This window comes from Mchenga conophoros, linkage group LG23, assembly GCF_057382185.1.
Source record: "Mchenga conophoros isolate Kocher_MC1m ecotype Shallow Benthic linkage group LG23, M_conophoros_male_GT1.1, whole genome shotgun sequence".
Classification (NCBI taxonomy): domain Eukaryota; kingdom Metazoa; phylum Chordata; class Actinopteri; order Cichliformes; family Cichlidae; genus Mchenga; species Mchenga conophoros.
In genome coordinates this window covers 9220531-9241115 of record NC_140547.1, presented here as the reverse complement: position 1 = coordinate 9241115, position 20585 = coordinate 9220531, and the positions used below count along the sequence as shown (strand labels likewise).

General features: G+C 43.1%; 1 protein-coding gene across 4 annotated transcripts in view; it reads right to left on the bottom strand.

Annotated features, from left to right (window-relative positions):
- Nucleotides 1–1781: 1781 nt before the first annotated feature.
- The window catches only part of palld (palladin, cytoskeletal associated protein), a 71343-nt gene continuing 52539 nt past the window's right edge, over nucleotides 1782–20585 (bottom strand). For all 4 annotated transcript variants that reach the window (XM_085266049.1, XM_085266050.1, XM_085266051.1 and 1 more), the window contains 12 exons: nucleotides 13463–14146; nucleotides 12457–12601; nucleotides 12041–12142; nucleotides 10612–10650; nucleotides 9440–9661; nucleotides 8329–8478; nucleotides 7974–8062; nucleotides 6325–6457; nucleotides 4260–4467; nucleotides 3873–4038; nucleotides 3425–3558; nucleotides 1782–3339 (listed from right to left, as the gene is read on the bottom strand). In XM_085266049.1, coding sequence (XP_085122175.1) covers nucleotides 3179–3339; nucleotides 3425–3558; nucleotides 3873–4038; nucleotides 4260–4467; nucleotides 6325–6457; nucleotides 7974–8062; nucleotides 8329–8478; nucleotides 9440–9661; nucleotides 10612–10650; nucleotides 12041–12142; nucleotides 12457–12601; nucleotides 13463–14146 — 2233 coding nt within the window. In that variant the 3' untranslated portion in view covers nucleotides 1782–3178. The remainder of the gene's footprint in view (nucleotides 3340–3424; nucleotides 3559–3872; nucleotides 4039–4259; nucleotides 4468–6324; nucleotides 6458–7973; nucleotides 8063–8328; nucleotides 8479–9439; nucleotides 9662–10611; nucleotides 10651–12040; nucleotides 12143–12456; nucleotides 12602–13462; nucleotides 14147–20585) is intronic.

The window sequence follows — 20585 nt, the reverse complement described above, 5'->3', positions numbered from 1 at the left end:
CATGACTAACGCTGCTGACTCCAGAGTGTCTGGCCTAGTCCAGACCTCCGTGCCCTGGGGTCCTAAATTTGATCAGTGAATTTAACGCTGTTGGTCTTTTTCCATGACTGTAAAGCACCCGCCCGCTTGCATGCCACTGATCCTTACGCTCATGTTTTGTTCCCCACGTCCCCCTGGGAGACCCCCTCACAGCCGCCACATGTTGCCCTCCACAGCCTCCTGCCTGCGCCCCCCAAGCCCACCTCTGGCGCGGCCTATAGAGCGAGGAGGCATTTGGGGCTGCAGCTGGAGGGAATTAAAGGTAGCGGTGGAGGTAGGGGGGTATTTTTAGTGCTGGGAATGTTTTGAGTGTCTAGTTACAGCTCTGGACCTGTACTGTGGATGTGTGGGGCTAGAGGTGACTGTCATGCTCACTGATGAGATTTGCAAAGCTGTTATCAAAACCTGGACTTTAAATGAGCTACAGTGTGTGGGGGGCTGTTGTGTGCATTTCTCCTCTAAGTGTTGTATGTCTTTCTAAACGGAGCAGCCAGCCAGGTAGATGGACTCAACAGCCATTTTTCAAGTCTATTTAAACTCATTTTAAACTGAATCTGGTCTACTTTTAGGTTACTATTTATTTTTTAGGTTACTATATATTTACTTTTTTTGCATCATCTGATGTTTGCTGTGATGTTCACTCCAGAAACCTTGGTTTTGTGTTAAAACCTGAATGCTCCAGACCAGCAACACACAAAACTCCTGCTTTTATAAAAGTGCTCACATTTCCTGACGATCAGTTAAGAGAGGAGCTTAGAGACCCAAGGTTTTGGGTGATGACACCATCTGGAACAGCTGCTCTAGACAGGACAAGGCAGCCTTTTCTGACAGGAAATGATTAATACAGACAGAACGGGTAAGTCTGCAAGGTAAGATTTAAACCAGCCTAACGCTGATCCAGACACACCCACTACTTGATGTAACCTGTTTAATGTGACTGTGTAACAGTGACGCAGTATCAAAAGCAGAACAGTGTAATTCCCAGCATCTGGACCCATCAAAATGTCATTTGTAACCCTAAGAAGGGCACTTTCAGTCAAATGTAATTTATAAAATTATAACTAAAATTTATAAAAAGTGTTATGCATTTCCTAAAAGGCTTCTCAGCTACAATCTTTTCTAAAATCTTTGGCAATTAAGGTCACCTGGGCTTATCCCTAGCTATAACTTTCCAGGTAAGGATAAATCCAGGTTAGATTTGAGGTTTTACAGCAAGGGTTGGGTTGAACAATAGCATGCTTATACCAGGTGTGAACAGAACCGATTAACATGAATAATAATATCAGGCCACACGAGAGTCGCAGTGACACAAAGTATATAAAATAGTTTAATTTTGCTGCTGAAATCAGTGAAACTTTCCAGATAAGGACAAAAATCACTAATAGAGTGAGTAGATTAAGGCACGACGCTTGAATGAACATGTTGTACTTTATCTACAACACAAACTTGAGCAGTAGTTCCCCAGAAACCCTGGCGAGCTATTGCTCAAGACCACTTTAAAAAAATTGCAGGAAGGTCTGGCTCCAAAGAAGCAAAGTAAAAAGAACTGAGGGGTGGCTTGAGACTTTTGCACAGTACATGTACCCCTTATTGGGAATCACTGTGCCAAATTACTGCTTGACTTTATAGCTTTTTAACGTATTTAGCACAAGTGGCATTTCCTGTGACCGATAATATGCCTTTTGGCATTCTTTTGTTTTAGAGAAGCCTACCAGTCCACAAAAACATTCACACTGTGCCTGAAGAGTTTGATTTTTTTATTAACATTTTATAACCTAAAATAGTATCAGGAGAACAATCCATATACAGGCATTGATTGGCATAGAAATGTGCAAACACAAAGTGTCAGCTGACCGAAGCTCAGAAAAAAGATGCCCACAAGGAGACAAATCGTAGATATAAATATGCTTTGCTGTTGATTTCTTAATGTTGAGAGTTTTTATTACCCATGAATACTGAAGGAAAGAAGCAGTTTTGTTTTTGTTTTTTTTAAATGCATCCTAGTAAAAGTTACTTGGCACTGTACAAGTGTCCAAAAAAAACATGCAAAGAAACTGTGTTTGCATTAAGTGATTTAAGGCAGTAAATATATTTATAAAGCTTCATGATAGACAGGATTGTTTTATCGGTGAACTGAAGGTTGCAAATATAATTTATGTTAAGATTGCTTTGGAAAGTAAATAGCATTTTTTTTTTTCCATACAAAAATAAAATGGACAATCTGTGATGTGTGTGACGAAAAACACTGAAACCCTTCACAGCACCCTCTCTTAAGTGAGAACGTTTCAATTCACACTTCAAAAAAAAGAAAGAAAAGAAAATCAAAGAAGAAGAAAAAGTAATCACCTAAATAACCCACCATCATTTTAGTTTTTCAGTATTACACTTCACATCCCTCCACTGACTTGCTTTTACTCCCATTTTCTCTTGTTAAAACCAACTTTCCTTAAGGTCTGCTGCACATACACATCCTTTTAACCAAACGTTAAATGTCTTCTGCCCCCCCAAAACAAAACAACAACAAAAAACACCGTTTTTAAGGTCCGGCCTTGTCCAGTATCTGATCTACAACCTAAAAGCGCAGATTGTATGATGCTTTAACTATCTGCACTGTGCTACATAAGCCCTCACAATAAAAGTGGGTGATCTCCTTCGTCCAAGCTACGATGCTTTGAATCATTCAGTCTCGTTTCCTCAGCTGGTGTGATTGCTACTTATAAATACAGTATTAGTTGGTGAATTGCAAATGGCACCACTTGAACATGCATAGTGATTTGGTTTCATTTTTTTGTATCTTTACAGAAAGAAAAAGGCACTTTAAAGGGTAAAACAGAGTCAGGCATACACTGAACAGTCTTTTCTTGTGGTAAACACCTCAATCACTTCCAGATCCAGTTAATAAAATGAAACTTGGGGAAACAACTTGATGAATTCTGTAATACATTAGTGTTGTGTCATCCTATTTAGAACAAAGAAACATGGCAACACCTTTCTCACTTTGCCCACCCAAGCTTAAATTCAGTATCTGCAGTTCATTGGTGGTGGACAAGAATATACTCTGCCTCTCCTCGTTAGGAGTGCCCGGATCACAGGCAGCTTTCTGGCTTTTCTGGGTAATCCTCACACCTCTGACTCGTCTCTACAGGTCGTCGCTTTCCACCAGGCCTCCGGGCTGCACTGGGCTGGAGTCGGGGAAGAAGGCCGCCTTCACATCCAGACCTCTCTCCGTCAGTGCTGCGTAGCGGCTGGTGGAGGGACGCACCTTTTTTGGCTTTGGGAGGTTAGGCTGCTGCCATTGAGCTAAAGAAGGAATAGAAGTATTTAAATAGTTTGTATAAAGGAAAATGCTGGATTCAGGGAGAAGTGTGTGATAGCTTAGACTTACTGTGGACATCAAGCCGAGCGGTGCTGGATACGATGCCGGCGTCATTCTTGGCTGACACGGTGTACCAGCCGGCATCTTCTTTCAAGGCTGGCTGGATGATCATACATAGGTAGCCACAGTTGTCCTGGTGCATGCTGGGAAAGAAGAGAAAGAGCATTGACATACATCAGATAACTGATATACATCAGATGTCAGAGACATGACACTTACATGAAATAAGGTAATATTTAAATATTGTTTTTCTTGGCGTACTGTATCTATAATATGAATTGTCATTGCATGTGTTGGTGCTGTGATGGCGTGATCCTAGTCCTCTGGATTGAAATGTTATTGAAACCATAACTGTGCACATGTTTAGGGCTTGTATAACTTACTGGGGAAAATGCTTTCTAAATCTCATTTTAGGGCAAAGTCACCAAACCAGTTTGGTTTACTTATTCCTGTTTACCTGATTCTGTCTGTGTTGTGAGTGAAAGACTCATTCTCCCTCTTCCAGAAGATCTGCGGATAGGGAACCCCCGTCACACGGCACTCCAGTCGCACAGGATGACCCTCTGCAACGCTCGTGTTCTGCAGTTTCTCGATGAATGAAGGGGCCTTGTGCATCTCTTTGGCTAAGGAGAGAGAAGGTGTTACTTAGATGCACTAATGAACCAGGACAGCAACATCTCCTGCTGGATGTTTATGGAAGCCATTCACAGTTAAAGTTAGTTTCCAGGTAGTTTCTAATTTAGACGTTATTAACCCTAGAACGGTCTGCTTTCCCATGAGTCCCTCAAATGCCACCCCATTAAAAAAAAAAAAAGTCTCTGTTCGTGCTGATCGTTCTGTTTACCTGCAACGATGAGTTCCAGGTTGAAAGAGTTCTGGCCGGCTCTGTTGCTGGCGATGCAGGTGTAGATGCCTGCGTCGCGGCTGGTCACAGGTTCGATGACCAGCGAGTGCACGCCGTTTTCTCTCACCAGCATCTTATGGGCAGAATCAGGGCGGATGGTCTGTCCGTTCAACTGCCAGATGAGGTCAGGAGTGGGCAGGCCGCTCACCTACAGGAGGGGAAAAACACAGAAGACATTACATTTGAGTGAATGCATGAATGCTCACGTCGTGCCTGTTTTTGTTGGAGGAATTTGATTGTTATCCGCATGTTCGTGTTTATTGGGAGTATGAAAACAGTTTAGTTAATCTTTGTTTGTCTGGGGGAGACTGGTCACCTGCATGCTTTGTCACGGGAATAAACTGGACTCGGAGAAGACATGTTTCTCTTTGCAGAGAAACCCAACACCTGCTCTGCTGCCTCTGGCCCACATGGAAAATGTGCCACTATTACAATGTTCACATTCTCACAAAACAGCAGACTAAGCAGTGATAAGTACTTCTGGAAGGAAACCAGTGCGCATTTAGAAGTTGAGACATTTTAAGAACGGAAAATCTAGAAAGCCTCAAATGACCTGCAAATAGATATTTGCTATAAATATCTTCGACATTAAGAGCTCTGAAGGAATGGAGACTCTGGGTTTATTTCTGAGAGGCCCAAAAAGACAGGCTTTTTATAGAGAGTTAATTGTGGGTCTGCTTTATTTTATTACATGCACCAGCTTTTCAAAGAGGTTCCTCGGTGCCTCAGGCCGCAGGGAGACGAGGTGAAGATGGAGGGGATGAAGAAAGAAAACGAGCACGGGTGGTGGGAGTGGTGTAAGGGGAAATAATTTTAGAAAAACCTGATCCCACTTAATCCCTGAAAAATGACACCTGTGTGCCCTGTCTGTCTGTTGTGAGCCATTCATAAAGTGATGAAAAATCTTGTCTGCGCTAGTTCACTAGAGGAACTGGAATGCACGGAAAGGGAAATGCTTCCTTGGCAGCACTGACATGGAGCCTCCCTGAAAGCAATACAGACGCTGAATTAAAGGGTGGATTTGAAATGGTTTTTTCTCTATTACTATGATTAACATATTCTCTTTGGTGCGGGCATCTTTCTTTCTAGTCACGTCTCACTTATTTTAGACTCTTTGGTTTATCAAAGAATAGCAGCGATAGTGTGTTCACCTGCAGTCTATTCAATAAGCACAGCAGGTTAAATCAAAGCAATGGCTTGGTGAGTAGGGTTAAAGTTAAAATGACAGATTGTAACACACTGTAACACAGGGCTGAAACCACAGGCACATTAAAGTTCATAGCTTGACACGCCATACTCAACCAAAGAAAAAACACAAACCCAAAAAACAAAAAGTTTGTTTTTTCTTCTTTTTTACATCAAAAACGCAGCATCTCAAAACCAACTTTATAAAAAAGTTGGTTTTGAGTTATCGAAATTACTTTTTCAACCACGTGCAGCTTTTGATATTAGAAACTTCTTTTGTAAGAGTGTGCCAGGCCATCAACTTTATATGTTGTTTTTGAGTTCCTAAAGAAAACCTGGGTAAAAACAGGGAGGGTTTGCAATCTCCACATAGAAAGTTCTGAAATCAGGACCGTTTCTGTCTGGCAGCAGTGCTAGCCATATATTAACAGTTTTAACAGGGAAGACCTTTCTCAAAACAGACTGAAAAGAGAATCAGGCTGCCACTAATAAAACCTGCCATGTGCTATTACATCACATCAGTCCAAACACTGTGGAAAAACTCGATGCTTCCAGATTTGGACCATTTCATCGACTTGACCTCCTACATTAATAAAAGCTGTATGCACAGCACATTGGTATATGTATGCTCGTTTATGTAATGCAAGAAGTTCTAATCGTGAAACATTTTGTAACATTGTTAAAAAGTGCTGTATAGGTGTTTTTAATATTGTTATTAATTGACTGAGCAACCACAGTACAACCATAGTTCCTTCCTTCCTCTGTTTTATCACAGTGTACACCCATGCTGGCACATGTTACACTAGAGGTGTGTATTTACCTTGCAGTCCATTCGACACAGGCGGCCTTCCTGAACAATGAGGTCACCAGGCGCCTGCAGGAAGTGGGGGCGGAAGTGACGCTCTTGGATGTTATCGTTCTCATCACCGCTGTCTCTAGACCTGGACCTGGGCCTGATAGAGAGAGAGAGAGAGAGAGAGACAGACAGACAAAGGGTTTCTGGGATTAAAATTTAAGCTCGGAATTAATGAGATGTTTTGGAAAAGAACAAACTTTTAGTTTTTATTTGCTGACTGTTAAACTCTCAACTAAGGCTACACGGGGAAGCACATAAAATCATAGGTGAAATCCCCCCTGTCAGAAAGAGTAGAATCAAGTCAAGTCTATTTATAAAGCACATTTAAAAACAACCGAGGCTGACCAAAGTGCTGTACAATAAAATACAAATATAAAATACAATAAAACACAAGTACATAAAACACCTCACTGATAAAACAATAAATTAAAACAATAAGTTAAACCTTGCTAAAAGCCAATGAGAAGAGGTGAGTTTTAAGAGCAGTTTTAAAAGTTCCAAGGATTGTGGAGAATCTGATGTGAGGAGGTAAACTGTTCCACAGTCTGGGTGCAGCCACAGCAAAAGCCCTCTCTCCCCTAGTCTTTAGTCTGTACCTGGGAACATCTAAAAGCATCAGGTCTGTTGACCTCAAAGATCTCCTGGGGCGGTAAATGCTACCGCCCCAGGAGAATACTTTAAAGAATACTTTAACCCTTTAAACCCTGACCTAATTTACCCTTTAAACCAGGGGAAGGCAACTCCAGGGCTCAAGGGCCGGTGTCCTGCAGGTTTTAGATGCGTCCTTGATCTAACACAGCTGATTTAAATGGCTAAATTACCTCCTCAACATGTCTTGAAGTTCTCCAGAGGCCTGGTAATGAGCTAATCATTTGATTCAGGTGTGTTGACCCAGGGTGAGATCTAAAACCTGCAGGACACCGGCCCTCGAGGCCTGGAGTTGCTAAAAATGCTAACCGTCATCGGTGACGGGTTAGGGTTTAAAGGGTTTAAAAAACCCTCCAGTTCTCTTTCCCCTACTTCCACTTCCTGTTTTGTGACATGTAAAAGTCTCTTTAAGACTTGTACAGCAGGACAGGACCTGGAGATGTTCTTATAACTATACTCAAACACAGTGACATCACCACACTGCCTGAATATCAGCCAGGGAGAGAAATAAAGAGAGCAGGAGACACTGATTGTTATCTGGATCTCTCTCCTTACTCAAAACATCCTTAAGCTCTAATTTAATCAGGGTGTGTTCATCTTGATAACAGATTACAGGTGTTTTTTATGTTCTGTAAGCGACCATAAGAATGTCTGCGATCGTCAGTGCATTTTTCAATATCTGGCCTTGCACGACTGCATACTGCATATACAAGACCATTAGAGCAATGAAAAACAGAGCCATGCTAACAGGTGTTCCCTCTCATTAACACTGAGCTTTTCTCCCCCGAACAGTGGGATTCAGCTCACGGCAAACATTTGCTTAAATAGAAGCTTCTTGGACTGTTTTGAATCCGTGCGGAAATGTGTGAGCGAGCACAGAAGCACGTGCAGATGGTGAACAGCCTGCACCACACGCGCCAGACGGAGATTTTGTTTGTCTTCTCTCCCTCTGCTGCCAGCCTCACCTGCGCATGTGTCCAGGTGCTGAGCGCTGGCTGCGACCTCGCTGGTTCACCGCCTGGACCATCATCCTGCCAGTGCAGCTCACCCTGCCCTGAGAGAGGAAGAGAGGGAACTTATGAGGTGATAAAACGCCAGGAACGGCAAGTCTGACTGAGAGGAGGAAATGAAATGTGAGTGTTAGAGCTGGAAAAGACAGTTCGAGGGCCTGTTCGACATAAACTTTGGAACCTCTTCAGGGTTTTCCTGTCTCATTCAACCCCCTCTTCCCGTTCAAGCCAGAGAACATTATTTTTACGAGTGGTGACATATCAGACAGGCAGTCGAACATAGGTGGTTTGCATCGTTTTTTCAACTCACCTCAGGGTTGCCTGCCAAGATGGTGTAGTTGCCGTCATCGTCCAGTGAGGCTGCAGCAGTGTGCAGGGAGCAGGTTCCATCAGGATCTCGGCTGATCCTGTAGTGCTCGCTCCTCTTAGAGATCTGCTTACCATCTTTAAACCAGTAGACCTGCAGCACAAGATCATACAATTATCAGACAAGTTATGTTTTTCATGGACTGACTTTGGCACTAACATCGCAAAGAAATCACTTTTTTCCCCTAGCAATATTTGGTTTATATTGATGGGAATAAGGCAGACTGACTCCAGGTCGGCATTGGACTCTGCTACAAGTTCTGTTCATAACTTGTTATTTAAAGATGATATGATCCTGTTGGGCAAGCACAGTGGCTAGGACTAAAAGCAAAACTTCTAAGGACATTGTTCTTAGACAGAAAAGGATGGAGTGCCTGCTACAGGGGAGGAGAGCTGGAGATTGACAGACAGATTAAAGACATTGCTTTTGATTTACTGGGGAAGCTTTGCCCCAGTCCTCACCTGTAATCATAAATGGGTAACGACTTAAAGAATAAGATCGTAGCTACAAGTGGCAGAAAGGCTATTCCTGGAAAGGGTGAATGGGCTCATTAAAGACTGTAGGAAGACAGGAATAGTAGAGATGCTGCTCTACCATATCAAAAGGAGGCAGTTGGGGTTTTTTAGGATTCTACCAGAAACAAGCTGAGGAGAGATGGGTTTAGACATCTCTTCTTGGGCTGCTGCTCCCTGCCACCTGGTCTTAACTAAGCAGAACAGGATGGATGGATGAATGAAAGGTAATACTCCATGAATATTTGGCCCCTATGTCATTTCTTATTTTTTTCCCATTAAACCTGTCAACACAGTCTGATTAATACACACAGAGCCAACCAGCCAGTTAGTCCCAGAGTGTATTCCCGCAAAGAGCCTCTCCTTATCCCAGTGTACAATAAATGTACAGTATATACACTTTCCATCAGCACCATCACATATCAGGAACCCCCTCAAGCCAGGAATTTGAACCTTAATAAATGCTTCAGAATAACATATGAATCATCCCAGCTGTGTTTAAGTGCGTTGACGTTCTCTAAATTCGATGTAGACCCTCTCACCTTTGGTTTGGGGTCTCCTTTGATCTTGCAGGAGAAGGTGACTGGCATGCCCTCAAAGACTTTGTAGTGTTTGAGTTTCTGGTCGAAAGATGGTGCCACCCCTCGGCCAGCAGAGTTCTCATCGTGCTCCACGTCATCGTCCGATTCCTCCACCGGAGAACGCTCCAAACGGTACTCGATCTCACTGATCAGACGCTGCTCAAAGCTCGACACTTTGTATTCCTAAATAAGTAAAAGAGACAAAAAAATAGATTTAGACAAACACTGCAGCAGAAACACTGCATTAGTGAGAGAGAGTGAGTGGTTTGTGTGAACCCATAGCGAGTGCAAGTGCATTTAAAAGCGTGAGGACAGCTATCGATACAACCCATTTTGCCCAATTTTAACTTTTTACAAACTCATAAAACTGTCTTCAAGGTTACTGAAACTACCAACTTTCTCCCAATTTCCTAACTGTCTTTACCCACATGAGGCACTCCTCTATCTCATCATCTTCATCAATCTTTCAGTGCTGGAACTCTGAGGAGGCAGTGGAGAACATCTGCAGAGCAGCTTGCTCTGATGACACATCACACAGATAATGACAGGCCTCCGGGCACAGCTGCAGAGCCAACATATATCTTCCTGAACTTGCTGTGCTGCTTAGGATCACAGCAATTATAGAAGTCCTGAACTGGCGAGCTATTATCCGGTAATAATACAGAGGCGGCTGGTTCCATGTTAAAATCTTTCAAAGTAAAGATGTGGCCTAAAACTACAGCATGCACTTTGTGATGGCAGCAAAGTGAGGACAAACATATGTGGTAGAACCAAATGTGCTGATTGATGGTTATGTTGCAATTAAGCTCTCAACATGCTTTAGTATCTAAAATTTATATTGCACATTAAATGAAAATAGGCAGTAAAAGGTGCAGATAAGGACAAACACTAAACACTCTTTTGTGAATATTTGCAAACCAACCGCAAAAAGCGACCAGTGGATATAAAAGCTGAGTGATCAGTAACAAATTCTGTATCCCTGTATCCTTTCTATAACACTTGTTTCCAAATAAGATAACTGTCACACCTGATCCCGCTTCAGTTAAACTGTACACGTTTATGATTTTTGTGTGCATAGCTTGACACAGTGATATTTTAGAGTGAAAGAAAAACCAGGAGAAGGTGTCAATAACCTTTTGAGGGTAAGAGTCTCTATCAGATGATTTGTCTTCCTGTTGGGAGAAAAAGAGGCTTTGTTTGTGTGTCTGTCATGATGGATTAAACAGGGCAAGAAACAGTTGTGTTTTAAAGTTTGCTGTTGCTAAATTCTTTATATAAAAGATGGAAGTAGCCACGGTGATGTGAACCACTGGTTTGTGGATTCCAGTTTGGGAGCCATCATCCTTACTTATTTTAATAAGCGAATCTATCTAAATAAAAAACTGAGGACACTAGCGAACTGTCAGTTACTACTAAGTATATTTTACTGCTTATTCGAATAAAAATCAGGATAACATATAGAAAATAAACATCATGCTGTATTAAAAGAGGCTTTAAACTAGTTATTGAGACCATAAATCCATCAGAAAAGTGTCTACTGGGGACAGAGATGATTGGAAAAGAAGGGTCATTTTCTCATAGACTTCTAAAGATCTAACCTTTTATTTCCAACCAGATAAAGCGCCCCCTGCTGGATGTTAAATAATCTCAGTTTGAGGTACTTCCATATAGGCTACGTCCACCTCTTATAGTCTGGTTTGTGTGCATGTTCAAACTTACCTGCTCTCAAAAGAAAAAAAGAATACAAATACATGCAAGACACTTTATCAAATACAAAGTGGCATAATGCACTAGTGCTGATGCCTTTGCAAGCTTCGCCATGCAAACTAGCTGTATTGCTCTAATCAGCTGAGTTGCTCCGCATACAAAGAGGCAGTAGCACATAGGGGTGGCAGAGTGCTAACTCTGACATTGTGGACACAAGATGTGATATGGGGATGTTTACTGGCAACTTTCATGTAGTCTATGTGTGCATGTTGCTGAAGGATGATAATGCATCACTGTGATGTCCTCCATATAGTCTGATTTGAATCATTATTGGCTATCCCAGTCTAAAATGCTATTGAAATACACTGAAAGATCTAAAAAACAAATTAAGGCTTTGATTTCTCTTTCTTTGTCTTTGAAATTCATAACCAACTCTGTGGGGATGTTGTGCTTCTTTTCTGTTTCTCCAAAGTGACTATTTGGTGTCTAAGAGAGCCTTTGAACAACATGTTTGCAGCAACACTTGGTTCTAGGAGTTTGCATAAACAGAGCTTTTTATGGAGGGCTCTGGAGGACTTTGCAGTGTTTACACCCTGCTTTCATAACGTGCACTCAGCAGTGTTTACAGTGGCTTGGGGTGGAGGAAAGCCAGTGATCATGAGATAGGAATGACACCAGCGAAGTATCAGTGGACACACAGAGAGGTGCATGTGTGGTATGCATGCAGCAGGGGGATTTGTGCCGGTGTAGATATGCTGGTAAAACGGTTTCATGCCTGTGTGATTTCAGGTTTGTGCGTGTGCTGTTTTGTTCCTCCCTCCAGTGTGTGTGGATCCTGATAAAGAGCTGCCGTACCTGTGTGACTGGCTCCTCCTCTGTGTCCTGTGTGTTTAAGACCGTGGCTGCGTTGTCAGCACCCAAGAGCCTGCGAGCCATCTTCTCCTCATAGGTTAACCTCTGGAAGCAGTGATTAATGGGGTCAGTGCGGGTTAGTGTGCGAGTTAGAAAAACACACACTTTTACACTGCATTATTTGTATCTAAGCCTTGTGTCAATAGGGGATCGATTATATGTGGAGGAAGCATAATGAATTTCCTTGAGGGTGCATGAATCAAACGCTCTTTGAATTTTTCGTTGGTTGGATATGTTGGGACACTTGTTATTCCGTGTTAATGGTTACTGAACAAGCTCATTCAGTAACTGTCTGCAAACACACTGTTCAGTATTTTACTAAGAATTTAACACACCCACATACACCTACAAACACATACCTGTTGACCATTGCTGATGCGCTCCTCTTTGAAGCGCAGTTTTCTCTCCAAATCCTGGATGACCGCATCCTTGGATCCCTGAATGTCTGAGTCTGAGGCGATGCGTGGTGTCTTGGTGACAGAGGACTTCCTTGGAAATGCTTTGCTAAAAGAATGACAAAAAGTTGAAAATAACCTTTATTTATTATATAGTAGGACTTGGTATTATTTCCACTGTCTGAAACAAACCGTTATATCCCCCTTACCCTTCCCTTTAAGCCCCTCGTAAACAGAAGTTTTGAACAGCAGGAAAGTGGCTGAGATCAATATAGGGTCTGGCCCCCCGTCACTGTGTGACTCACATAATCTCAGCACCTCTTTCCTCCATGGCTGCCCCACTTGCTTTCTAACATGAACCCTTATCTGGACATGTTCAGCTATAGCATTTCGCAGTGTGTCTTCTTATCTCTCACAAGTGCAGCAGGAATTCCAGGAATAGCAGGGGGAGTTCGGGAGTGATGAAAATTTACTGGCAAAGAGCTAAAAGGCGGAATGTCCTTGATGGAAGGAAAAAAAAATTACTCTCTTCAGGGACGCCATCAGACGAGGATTATCTACACACAAACAGATTTTTATCAGCTAACTCAATAAGCAGAGTGCAAAATCAGCTAGATACTCTGCAGAGTGATAGATTTTTTTAAAAAATATAAGCTAACGTTATTGTTTATATTAATTTCAACAAATCTTTCCGTCTCGAGGACTTTGTGTATATTTTTTTCCCCAATTGGGGTGAGGGCCTTGCACCTTTTGAGCAACTTTTGTTTATGTGTGTGGGGTCTCTAGTTGGCATTTTCCTGTAAACATGCTGCAAAAAAATGTAAACATGTCATCTTCCATCCAGCAGCAGACATTCTGCACTCAGCTGGCAGCAGTTAGTGCCTGACACACAGACTGTGCTGGCCTGATGCTGCTGACAGACTCTGTAAAAAAATATATGTGGTTAAAAGTGTATTTGAATGTCACTTACACAGTCCCGTTGCCTTTAGGAAGACCCATGGCATTGACTGTAGGGCTGCCAGGTGTGGAAGGTGTGGAGGGCAACACTGAGGAAAGGAAGCTGGAGGCAGGAGATGGAGGGACGGAAGAGAAAGGCGAGGACATATCTGAGTATGCTGGAGATGTGGCTACGGGTGGAGGGGGAGGAGGAGGTGGAGGAGGAAAGTCTTGGGCGGGACCTGATGGAGAGGACAGGCTGCCGGAGCTGAGGAAGGGCGGAGGTGGAGGAGGGAAGGAAGGAGAGCTTGGGGACTCGAGGCCGCCCGCCTTGGTGAAGGTGGGCATGGTGACCCTGCTGAAGGACTTGTGTGAGGTGGGTGGAGACAGAGGGGATGACAGGCTGGATCCAGAGGAGCCAGAGGACTGGGTGACGTAGCCCGCCCCACCGGGGCTCTGCGCTGCAATGAACTGCTTGGGCCGGGCATAGTTGAATGTGCTGGCTTGCATGGCTGTGCTGTTCTCCAACTCCTGGAAGGAGGGAGGAGGTGGGAGAGGTGGGGATGGAGGAGCAGGTGGAGATACTTCCTGAAGTGGCTGCAGAGGTGGAGGTGGGATTTCCTGATTCTGCTGCTCCAGCTGCTGCTGCTGCCAGTTGGCTGCTTCCTGCTGCTCCAACAGAATCTGGTCCTGCAGCTGCTTCAGCTGTGCCGCGTTCCTGTGAAGAACAACCAGTCATCAGAAAATAAAGTTTCATAAAAATGTTTTTTTTTAAAAACCCTGAGGGGCAGATGATAACAAGGTAACAGTAAAAATGTTACAAAATCATCTGTTTTTAGTTTATGCATGACACAATAGCCTGGTCTCAATCCAACTGTAGTCAGAACAAAACTGGCAGGAAGGTTGGAGGCCAGATGTGAACATCATCAATGGAGAGTCAAAGTGTTTGGAAAGTCAAGTGAAGTTAGCAAAGATGTAAATTATTAAAGACGCAAAGCATTTTCAGGATGACATCAGCACTCGGCCGTCAGCCTGACAGTTGTCAGCAGGAGTCGAACTGTGTGAAATGTTTTTCCTCTGCTCTGAAGGTGATAGCTTGTCAGGCCAGAGGCTTGGGCAAAGTGTTGGTATGTGTGCAACTTCTGGGAGGAAACCACTGCACGAGCGGCACCGACTGATAGTTTATCAGCCTCTAGCCTCTAACAAAGACTTGTTAAAAACCCCGACTGTTGACAATACATCAAGCGTGGTGCTGGAACCAGATGATAAGTGCAACAGTGAAGAAAACAGCTCTGTTCCTGTTGTTCAGCAGCGTTGAAGTGGATGGACAGAAAACTGGGGTATAAGCAGAGCTGTGGAAAAGTAAAACCCCAGGTGTGGCTCCTCGAATTTGCAGAATGAAGGGGAAAAAAATGCAATATTTCTGTGTCATTTTGCCAGGATCGTGATTTATTTTTGCACAGGCGTGGTCAATCAGTTCTTGTGTCATTGTGGAGGAGACGGAGGCTAACTCATAATGTAAAGTTTCAGTTGTCGAACCAGGAGGGTTTTAAAATGTTTTGAAAATCACAGGACATGAGTGAACTCTGAGGTGCTCTCCCTGAGGATCAGGAGGCCGTAGGTCTTTGGGAAAAAAGGATGAAAAGTTATAAACCTTGAGTCTACAGCTCACATGAGCATGTGAGACTGATGAGTTCTTCACAGGCTGCCTGCTCAGAATATACTGTACATCCCAGTGGTGCGTGTTGTCAAGAGTCCACCAAGTTCATGTGCCCAAATCTTTTCCAGATGTTGAATAATCAGCGGAGCGTTTCCACTATTTTTCATCTGTGACAATGCAAAGAAAACCCCCTCCCTCTCGGCTCGGGGTACAGATTTACAAATGTCACCAGTGCTAATTTGACAAAACTGATAGTCGTAGCATAATTTGACACGAGTCCTGCCAGATGGACTAAAAGAACAATTGTATCAACAATACCTCGGTTCAGATGTTTCAAACTACTTTTAGCTTTTGCCATCTACTCTCGGTGATTTCATTCAGCCTACCATTTATCAGTTGTAGGTACTGCATACATACTTTTACCCTTAATTGGAGATCATCACATAGACTGTGTCCTAGGCAAGTATTTTGGTAATACACGCCCAGAAGGGAATTCATTGGCTCAAATAAAAGTCAATAATTCAAAAACATCCCCTGCAGTCATTCCACCTGGTGCTCCCCTTACAGGACTCACTGAGCACACAATCAATTCAGTGTCCCCCCCCCTCTTTGTATACATTTTCCTTTACATTCCCCAAAGGTCTCCTGTTTGGGAGTCCACCAAAAGAGCTCTTTTACAGGAATAGTTTGGCAGCTCGTGAGGCTCACAGCTCTCCGCAGCGGTTTGATTCCTTTTTTGGCGGTGTTCTCGGAGGCATAAGCACCCTGCCCGTCTGCTCCAGCAGAGAGGAAACACTCTTAATTTCCTCAAAGCCTCATCCCACTCTCCTCGACACAATGCTTTACTGCCTCAGCAGGGGAAGACCTCAAAGACCTTTTTAGCATTTACCTACACTTTTGACACTCTCTTAGAGCTGAGTATAGTATTTCTGTTGGAGAAGTTAGTGTTTCCCCCCTCTTTTATGCTGTGTAAGTAGGATGAAGGGCAGATATTATCCTGTAACTGAGTTCATCCCTTTGTCTTAAAAAGAGCTCTTCACTTTCCAAGGGGTCTTCATTCATTATAAGTCAAACTATACATTATTACTATACAACAATATACTCCTAGTGTCAGTCAGCACTGAAATGCATTTCACTTCCAGCTAAATGCCATTTAGCATAGTCGGACTCTAATTTTACTAGATAAGACTGGACTCCGACTCCCATTTGGACATTTGCTTCACATTTGAAAGTGCATGAAAATGTTATGTTAGCTTGTGTTTGAAGCTGCACGAATAGTTTTATAGTCCACTCTAAAGTTTACATGAAGCAAGTGACCAGGAGTCTTCCAGACTTCTATGACCCTGCAGCTGTGCAGCCTCCAGCTCTCATCATCCGCACCGCTGTGACCACAAAGTGCATGACAAGCCACTACACAATGTCCGACTTCTTCATCCCATCTGCACTCCAGAAGAGCAGAATCCTTACTAAAACGTGACCTATACCTTGAGTAGATGATTACAAGTTGTTTAAAATGCGCCGAGAAGCAGAACAGGCTCCCATCACTCGCTCTTATTCTTTGTTCTTGCGGCGAGCGGGTCTGAATTAGGAGGGAAGTGTTCCTCTGTCGTCAAGCCAACGGCACTGTGTTTTGCTGTTCTGGTCTGAGCCAGCTGGCCCACAAAGCGCTCTGCTTCGCTGAGAGAAAATGCTCCAGCTCCTCTGTCTGTCATTCCAACTGAAAAGCAGCATTACTCTTATGTCTGTCTTTTTTTACCCTCTCTCTTTTTTGGTGGTATAAATAGGCAATAAGCCTTTGAGTCTCCTCTTATTTTCATCCTGAAAAATACTTTCCTTGGGCTGGATCCTGTCTTTAAATCCCTTTTTTATAAAAGGAAAAGGAGGGAAGGGTAAAAAAAGGGCTAAGAGGAATCCATCTCTGCAGTTTCTAAAAGCTCAATAAACAGACTCCAGAACAGCTTGACAGTAACTTAATTGAAGGACTCTTTTACAGCCCCGTGATGTATCAGCCTGCTAAACACTGAGATGTGCCAGATGCAGTGGGTCATTACCAGCAGCATGCTGCTTTAATAAATGAAGACCTCAACCTTCTAAATATCTGTGCTTGCACTGTACTGTTTGTTATTGTTCAGGAAGCGCAAACAAAGTGCGTGAGAAACTCATCCACTGTTCCACCGACTATCGAAGCAAGCTGGGAGCCATCCACAGGTTTATTTGCCGCCCATCTCGTTAGCTCTGCAGCTGGCTGTAAAAGACGGAGCCGCTTTATTAGACCCGTCCAGCTGATGACAGGAAGCGTACGAGGGAGAAGGGGGAGAACAGGAAGTTGTTGAGTGTACATCATCAGTAATGAGGGGTTTCCTTCTGTAAACAACAACATGAGGAGAACTGAGGCTGCAGTTCTCAGCAGCCTCAGCAGGAAGACTGAGGAATGGCTTTAGTGGGTATTATGCTTTCAGGCTACAGCAGACCCTACTGTGTGTTTGTTTCTACAAACACCTGTGGCTGGGTAACAGCACGGCTTCGCAGTCTGTAAATGATTCATAGAGAAATAGCGAAACTAAGCTCCGGTATCACACCTACAACTCAAACACTGCCTGGAAATAGTGTCGCACAAATGGTGACTTAAATCAGAGACCGAGTTCAAGAGAACTGTGAGATTAAAATCACACAGTTGCAGCACAAAAATGGGTATAGATATTGAAACACATCTGGTTCACAGCTACTGTTGCTTATATTCACCGGTGAGCATTGCATCATTACTATTACGTGTGTCAGCACGAAGCTGTCCGATGCCCTCGAGCAAAAACACACCATCAGTCTGACAAAGTGACAGATTGACACACTGTTAGTAAGACTGTCTTGTTTAACTGTGCCGGAGGAGTCCCTTCTGACTCAAGTTTCCATTTGCTTACTTTTTGTGTTATCCTTCCCTAGAAAATGTGTCATGTTGAGAATTTCTAAACTTTGTGAGTACAGAGAAACTTGCAGTAAGTCTTACATGTACAAATCTGTTGTGTAATGTTGTGAAATTTTAATTTACACATGGCAACAGCTGGGAAAATAATTCTGACACAACACAAAGAAGCCTGCGCTCTTTTCATTCTCTCTCTGGACTCCCTTGTTCATATATGTCCACCTCTACTTACTTTCACAAGAGAAAACGAGCTAACAAAGAAACCGCTCCAATTTTCCACGAGCATTTCAGAATAATCTCACAGGGTTGTCTGACGCTCAGAATCCAGTCTGCTGCTGCTTCATCTGCAGCCGCTCTCCATCATTCAGTTCTTCATCTCAGTGCATACGTTCTCTTTAGCTTATTTTCAGCCCCACTCTTCCCTGGTATACCTCCACCTCCTCATTCTCTTTGGCTCTAATTGCACACACACCACATAAAACAGAACCAGACTGTTTTCCTTTCTCCCCCTCTCTTTAAAGCGTAACACGGAGCATTTTTCTTATTCCAGCCACACCAAAAAAACAACAAAAAAAACCAACCAGCTTACGGCTGCCCGATCACACACTTCCACTTTCTCTCTGCCCTACTTTCTCTTTTTCTCTTATTCCCCCCCCCTCGCGCTCTATCTGGGCTCATATTTCATACGCAAGGTGAAGAGGCTCTCAACAATCAGCGAGCCCTGCTTTTCTCTATACACCTCCATCCATCTCTCCCTCTTCTCCCCACTCCTCTGGCTCAGCCCTGATTGTTTTTTTCCCCCTTTCTCTATAGAAGGAATGCTGAAGACATTCTTCGGTGGATTGAAGTGGGAAAGACATCGCCATCAAATGGGATTAACAGCAGGAGTGGAGGGAAAGAAGGGTAGAAGGAGGAGGCGGATGAAGGAAAAGGAAGAGCCAGAGAGAGAAAGAACTCAGTCAGTGAAGAGTTACAGCGGAGTAAGTCAGAAGTTTTTTCCACCTAACAGACTATTGTGTTAACTAATCCATCTGACTCCACAGAGGCGCTCTGCAAACAAATGAACCTCGCCACATAAACACAGTCGCACTGCTGGAAAGAAAACTAACAAACTAACTTCAGCTAAAGTCGCTCATAGTGATGCTACTCTTCTTCCCCCCCCCCTTCTTTCCTTTTTCTTCTTTTTCTCTTTGCAGTCCAAACTCGCTGCCTTTCTAGAGCCTCCAAAATGAATGGTTATCACACTCAGCCTCCGTCTGCTCCTAAACCACACACCAGCTCTGACAACATATGATTTAAACATTAACATGTTGAGCTGGTAAACCCGGAGACTGTGAAGGAAAAAAAAGCTGCTGTTTATTCTACCTCAGTCGTTTGCCTCCCTTTTCTTCTCCTGCTCTCTATTTTTATTTTACTGACAAAGTGTTTCAGTCAGAAAATGCAAATAAATTCAAGAAATTCTGAGTTTTTGAAAGTTAATGAAAAGTCCCCAAGCTTAATTCAATTGAGATCTGAGTTTAGACAAAAGAAAAAGCTTTACCTTGAGTGGTAATGTCTGTGGTGGAGATATTTCCCTGCAGGAGAGTGGACTGCAACTGACTGCTCCACTTTCAGGTAGGAGACGCATATATAGCGGTGAGCGGCCAGACAGTGACAGACACAGTCTCTCTCTCTCTCTCTCTCTCTCTCTCTCTCCCTCTGAGTCAGTCTGTCTGTGAGCTCCTCCTCCTACACAATAAAAGCATGCAGTCTGCCAGCTGAAAGCCGGCCCTTTCAGAATAAACGTTCAGCACTGACCGCAGAGCTGATTTACTGTCATGGATAAGAATGAGAGAGACACCCATATCCAGTGTCTTTTGTTTGTCATTTTGTGTTTTAGATTTATAATGTTTCTTGAATGACTGAAGACTTGAGAGAGACAGGATGACTGAGAAGAGGTATAGATCTATGGAATTAATCATCTAAAGAAATCTCTCAAATTCAGGTGACACGAATGAGATTCATCCATCGTAAGGTACATTTTAAACTAGGCCACGTCTGGAAATAAAATCCACATTCTCTTTATGGCAGCAGAAACATTATCTATCTATGTCAAATGAGCAGGAGAGATATAATAGTTTCATGTAACGCACGCACACTGTTGTGGACCTTTGGAATCATTTAAACAGTGGACGCACTCCAAGTGTCACTGTGTATGTAAACACACCCATCACAACCACATAGATCTGGTTTCATTCACTGAAAGTATTCAGTGTAAAAAACAAAAACCTCTAATTTTTGTGGAATGAGTAATTTAAAAAAAAAGAAAAAGGAATTGATCATTTCTATTTTTGTGAGTAGTCTATTTTTAGAGGCCGGTTGAGTCATGGTGTGTTGGTGGGAGGAAAGTAGGAGGCCGGTGATCCGGTCCAGTGTAGTGTTTTTGTGTCTGTTTCAAGTGTGCGTGCAATGATTGGGGAAAGGTCAGGCAGTTTTGTAAACCGTGTTATCTACAGCAGTCATTCAGTGTATATGTAAGATACTTTTATTGTGAAAGGAAGGGGAAGAAAAGACGTCATTTTTACAAATTCAGTTTTTTGG